The sequence below is a fragment of the Copadichromis virginalis genome, linkage group LG11 (genome assembly GCF_057382275.1).
Source record: "Copadichromis virginalis isolate Kocher_CV1m ecotype Utaka linkage group LG11, C_Virginalis_male_GT1.1, whole genome shotgun sequence".
NCBI lineage: Eukaryota > Metazoa > Chordata > Actinopteri > Cichliformes > Cichlidae > Copadichromis > Copadichromis virginalis.
Window position 1 is genome coordinate 36,207,364 of NC_140628.1, and position 6,000 is coordinate 36,213,363.

General features: G+C 41.0%; 1 protein-coding gene across 4 annotated transcripts in view; it reads left to right on the forward strand.

Annotated features, from left to right (window-relative positions):
- satb1b (SATB homeobox 1b) overlaps positions 1–5,428 on the forward strand; it is a 59,217-nt gene extending 53,789 nt beyond the window's left edge. For all 4 annotated transcript variants that reach the window (XM_085472224.1, XM_085472225.1, XM_085472223.1 and 1 more), the window contains exons 12-13: positions 1,200–1,406; positions 3,231–5,428. In XM_085472224.1, the coding sequence (XP_085328350.1) occupies positions 1,200–1,406; positions 3,231–3,851 (828 nt within the window). In that variant the 3' untranslated portion in view covers positions 3,852–5,428. The remainder of the gene's footprint in view (positions 1–1,199; positions 1,407–3,230) is intronic.
- Positions 5,429–6,000: the final 572 nt, after the last annotated feature.

The window sequence follows — 6,000 nt, forward strand, 5'->3', positions numbered from 1 at the left end:
GAATGACTGTCTAGTAGTTCACAGATGTCGAAAAACTGAGTGTGGTAAAGCCACTGATTTTTTTTATGTATATTTCTGCAATCTGCACATTGTACTGACTTTCATTTTAATGTTTACACCAGGGTTCCTTGTCAGCACTTTATGCTCAGATGTTTGTAAGCTAAAAATAAACTATTGTGTATGTTCAAATATACTGTTGTGATTGAAGAAGTTAAATAAAAATGTCAGTCATCAATTCATGCATCACCTCATGTCATCATAACAGAGGTCTGTCTTCCAGGAAAGAACAGTTTAAAATTAATGTAATATAGTATTGGCCATACTATATGATGTATTGCTTGTCTTTGTTTAATAATACAGAAGACAAAGACCTTAAAAAATAATCGCATATCGCATCGCAATCGCAATATTGGGGCAAAAAATCGCAATTAGATTATTTTCCATAATCGTTCAGCCCTACAAAGCAGTATGACCAAATGATGCGATGTCTCTAAAAGGAGACCAACTTTTATCATGCATGTTCAAGTCATGTTGTCAAATACATGTGTGGGGGGGGGGGGGGGGGGTTCTGCCTTCCCCGCTGCACTTTGAGTGTTAGCGCTTCCTGTGTCGGGCTCTCGCTGAATCTTTTAATCACCAAGGTCAGACCTCTTTGTGCATTGTATTAATCAAATAAAGCCTTTTCTAAGTGCACTTGTCTTATACTGTTCCTCAGCTCTGTCTTTCATGGCCCTCTGCTGGAGCATTTTAAACATGGGAGTCACTCACTTCCTCCCAAGGGTGCTACTCAATATGCCAGTATGTCTTTCTTGTCATATTAAAATGTTCCCTCCTGCTGTGCTGCTTGACCTTGTCTACCTTACGTCTTCATCTTCAGCTGTGTAACCCAAAAAAGCCCCAATGGTGCATTTTATGAGTGGTTTTCGTTTTATTTTGTTCATTTTAGTGAAAAAATGTGTTAATTATTTTGAAATGGTGTCACAGTGGCTTTTTCTTCCTCACAGTACTTTGATGCTTCCGATAGAAGCAGCTCTGTTTTAAGGTTTCGTAGTCTGGTTGATTGTTTGGCCTTTTTAGGGCTGCAACTGTGCTTAAACATTTTGGACATCACGGTCCGAATTGCAGTACATTCTATTCTTACTGATTTGTATCCTTTTTCTCCTTCCTTCTCCCTCCTTCCTTTCAAATGTTTTGTCCAGGGCTGGCTCTGTGAGCTGCTGCGCTGGAAAGAGGATCCGTCTCCAGAGAACCGAACACTCTGGGAGAACCTCTCCATGATCCGACGCTTCCTGAGCCTCTCTCAGGCCGAACGCGATGCCATCTACGAGCAGGAGAGCAGCGCCGGCCAGCAGCACCACAACGAGCGGCCGTCGCACTTGATGCACATTTCCAGTGACCAGCTACAGGTGAGTGTGATATTTTTCACAAGATTATGACCTGAGCCAGTGCCTTTGGGCAAGGCACCGAGCTAAAACTACAACAGATGTGTTCCAGAACATGAATATTGAATCACAGCAATATGTTTCTGGGGCTGAATCCACTGGTTGGCTGTGGCTGATCACATGTTGGGTTAACTGCTTATTCTAAACTGCCCTTAGGTGTGGATGTCAAAGTAAAATATAAGGTGCTCCCCTCCCCCAGCTGTTAAAAAAATGGATAGATGGATCACTAATTGCTAAATCAAAGCAATTTGATTATTTGTGCTTGTGATTTGGATCTCTTTTTGGTACAATTTCTTATGAAAAGTAGTTTAAAGATATTATGTAACAGTGGAGAGAATCATTTTTAAAAATCCTAATGAAGTCTGATTATTGTATCTGTGCATATCCTGTTTTCCAAAGGTCTGTGTCAAAAATAATTTAGTTTAAAAAAAAAAGGGAAACCTTAATTTTCCCCATTTGACTTCTTCTTTCAGTAATTCTAACCCTAACAGCACTCAGGAGTTTCTGCGAACACATAAATTAACAACACTGCAACACTTAAAAGTTGCTACTTTTTAAGCAAAAAACGTTTTCAAAGATATCATTAGGCTGAACTTGCTTAACAGAGCTGCTTTATAAGAGACATCTGGCAGATGAATAGAAAATAACACACAGGCTCGGTTAACGGTCGAAACATCTTAATGAAGTACAATAATACTTCTATTAAAAGTCTGAGCCACAGCAGAGTGGTTGATTAGTTATTTGGTTACTTGGATACAATGGCAGCGTTTCACAAAGACTGTCATTTAGTGGATATAAATAAGGTAATAGGATTTCTTTGACAAATCGTTTGAGCAGCAGATATGGAATGAGGGAATTTTGTGCATACTTTGCATGCAAATGCAAAACGGTTGCAGATTGATAAAATAGGATTATTTCTGATTTAATGGTGCAGTTTTACAGTGTCCATAAGAGACCGGTGTTTAACTATTTTGTGCTGCTCTTTTACTAAAGTGATACATTAGCCAAATTAGCTCACATTTGCTCAACAAGAACTAGCCCGGCTCAGTATATGGATACAGTAAAAATCACATCTTTGGGTGCATTTATGCAGCTGGCAAGCAGAGTCCCTGCAAAGTGCTGTTTTGCAAACTTCATTATGAAACACCTATCTACAGTGTCTGACTCAGAAATGAAAATAAAAGAGCGCCCATTTTGCAGGGTCAATAGAGACCACGAGTTGCCCACTCACTCGCTCTCCAACCACACAATGAGACATTTTACGAGTAATGTGTCATGTGTTTACACTAACGGGACTCTGACGGCAGAGCGAAAGCCATCGATAGCATTCTCACACGGTGGCAAATCAGCCAGACCATCGCGATGTGAATTGTACACAGGGAGCTTGTTTATCACTACCGGGCAATAGAGGCTGATAAGCAGCACAGGATATAATAGAGAGGCCAGTTTGCCTGTGAATTCCCAGTGTGCGTGGAGCCGATCGTGTCACTCATGTGTACGAGTGTATATGCTGGTGTGGGGCTGTTGCCTCCTCTACCTCCACAATGAGACTCAAGCTCCCACTACCAAAAAAGGAAAAACATCATATCTGCAGAACTGATTGCATTCAATCAGATATTACATGGAAAATTCCTTCAACCAAGTGCCTGTTCTATACACAGCAGGCCCATTTTTCCTCACAACTCAATTGATTTTAATGAAAGGCCTTATTAAGGCGCCGATAAGTGTTCACTGATAACATCCCCATCTCCTTTCTCTTCCCTCTTTCTTTTTTTTTCCTCACTGCAGGCTCAGCCGCCTCAGACACAGCAGCAGCACCAGCCCTCCTTGTCCCTCCACCCCTCCCAACAGCCCTTGCAGCAACAGCAGCCCACCACCGGTCCCCGGTTGCCACCTCGCCAACCCTCCACCGCCTCTCCGGCCGAAACGGAGGACGAAGGCAGCCGCGGAGGGAGCATCAAATCCCGCACGGGTGGAGGCAAGATCTCCCTGGAAGCTCTAGGTATCCTGCAGAGCTTCATCCAGGACGTGGGCCTATACCCCGACGAGGAGGCCATCCACACCCTTTCAGCCCAGCTGGACCTGCCCAAGCTCACCATCATCAAGTTCTTCCAGAACCAGCGCTTTTATGTCAGTCACCCAGCAAAGGCACCCAAGGAGCCCATTAACAACAACAACAACAACACCACTATTGCAGCCATCGTCAACAACACCACCAGCAGCAGTAGCAGCAGCAGCAGCCCGGCCTTTGAGGAAGAGCTGACGGACTTCAGGGAGAGCGGAGAGCTGTTGAAGGAGCTGGACGAGAGCACGCAGACCAACAGCACCATCTTCTCCATCAAGATCGAAGAGCAGCTGGGCCGAGGTGCCGAAGCCCAGTCCGAGTCAGAGCACGAGGCCAAGGAGTAGGACTCTCCCCCTGAAACATGTACTGAGAGTTTTCCTGTGCACACAGACTGGTGACTGTGCTAAATGTAACGCTCTGGCCGCCACAGAAACACCACACTGCAAACAAAGAGAAGTAGTGTTTTCAATCAGTACAGCATCTGGACTGTATGAGGAGTGTTCATATATATATATATATATATATATATATATATATATATATACACACACACACACACACACACACACACACACACACACACACATGAACTCACAGTGCGAAATGAGTGTTCACACACTGGAAAGCCCATTTCAGACTCAGTAATACAAAAAGTACTACTTTTTCGATTTTGTAAAACTTGTATTATTCACTGTAAAGACTGATGCATCGTTTAAATAATCTGCACAAAAAAATTATTAAGTATGTTGCCGTGGATATTTGCTGACTGCACTCTATGTCTGTTGTTTTACACTGACTTACTTTATCTTTTTGAGCTACTGATTATATTGAAAAAGGAAAAAAAAGTTCCCCTGGAGTTTGCTAGGACTTCGATAGGTGTTTACGTATGTGATGTTTAACTGGATTCTTTTTTTTTTAAGAAAATAGCAAATGAAATCAAGGACCATGTGGATGACAAGGCCTTAATTATGAGGTATCAAGTCTGGAGCCTGCTGGCAGATTAGTTATTCTTTTTAAAAAGTGCATAATGTGATTATGGGTCACTCCAAACTCTGGAACACGATCACCCAGCCCAGGTGCATCTACGAGAATAGCTCAGTCTCTTTACATATTATTTGTTAGGGAAGAAATATAAATATATATATATATAGACATTATATTGTAACTGTAAAAAAAATACAGTCTTAAAAAACTATGCCAACAAATGCCTTGTACTATACGGCACTGCCGATGTTAGATTATTTTGCAAAACCTTTGTCACTGTAACTTTCTGAATTGACACACAGTTGGAAATGTGAATTTCACAATGTTTATGTTGTCTGACATTATTTATTTGCAGTTCATGCAGTGTTTCTGATGTAATTACTTTTTCTAAAAAAAAAACTAAAAAAACAGTTTATGTTTCCTTGTGCGCGCTCTCTCTCTCTTTTTTTTATTCCACCGATCTTGTTTCTATTTATAAATGTAATTTCAGTGGGCAGTAAAAACAAGAAGTGTCTTAAACGTTTTAAATGGAGAAATGTGCTTTAAAGGTTGCCTATAAAAAGTGCTGTATGTCAAGCAACTCATGCTACAAGCTTCACAATTAATGTTGTATGCAATTTTTACTATCATGCAAATAAGCTTAGGTAAAATGACTAACCTATAGAACACCTTAGAAAGAAAAACATATGCAATCTGTGTGAAAATCGATGTCTGCGATGTGTCTTCCTTTGGTTAAGAATCCAATTCAAAAAGCTACTCCTGTATAAATATTCTGTAAAAAAGTGTTTCTTTTTTATGAGTTCATTTCAATGAGAACACCAGTTATTTTGTTACGACTGACTGTTTTATAAGTGTTTCTCGGTTCCTTTCGGCAGAAATGTTCTAACTAGAAGTGGTTATTGATTGTTAATTACACAATTAAACTGTTTGTATTGTACCACAGATTTCTTGGCATTAACTTGACCAGGCTCTTTTGACACCAGAGGTGTGTTTGTCTCCTCTGGAAACAGGAGAGGAAACAATGTGAAATGGTTGTTTTTTTTTTTTGGTTTTTCTTGGTTTTCTTTTTGCTTTTTTCTTTCAAGTTCTGCTAAGAAAGAGCAACTCCAGTTACTGACTCATTCCGCTGCGATCACTGAACCCATGTCACTTGTAATATCTGTAAATATCACATCTTATGAATCATTAATTGTTTAATATTGTAAATATATTTGAAGTTTGTGCAAAAGCTCACCGTACAAAGCTGAATCGCCATTCTGTCGTGCCTCTTCCTCCCAAACCGACTGTACCGGGGCTCTTCTGCTGCATCTCCACTTCTACATGCTGAGTGTATGTGAACCACCTTTGAAATCTAAAATAAATAAATGTTAGGTGTGAACACCTGTAATAGCAAAGCCCTCTGCAGGAAGTTCGGCTATAAAACAGCGCAGGTGTCCTGACCTTGCCGTAAACCCCAGGCGGGGCCAGGTGTCTACACCTTTAGGAAATTACCCCCACCCGTTCACACCC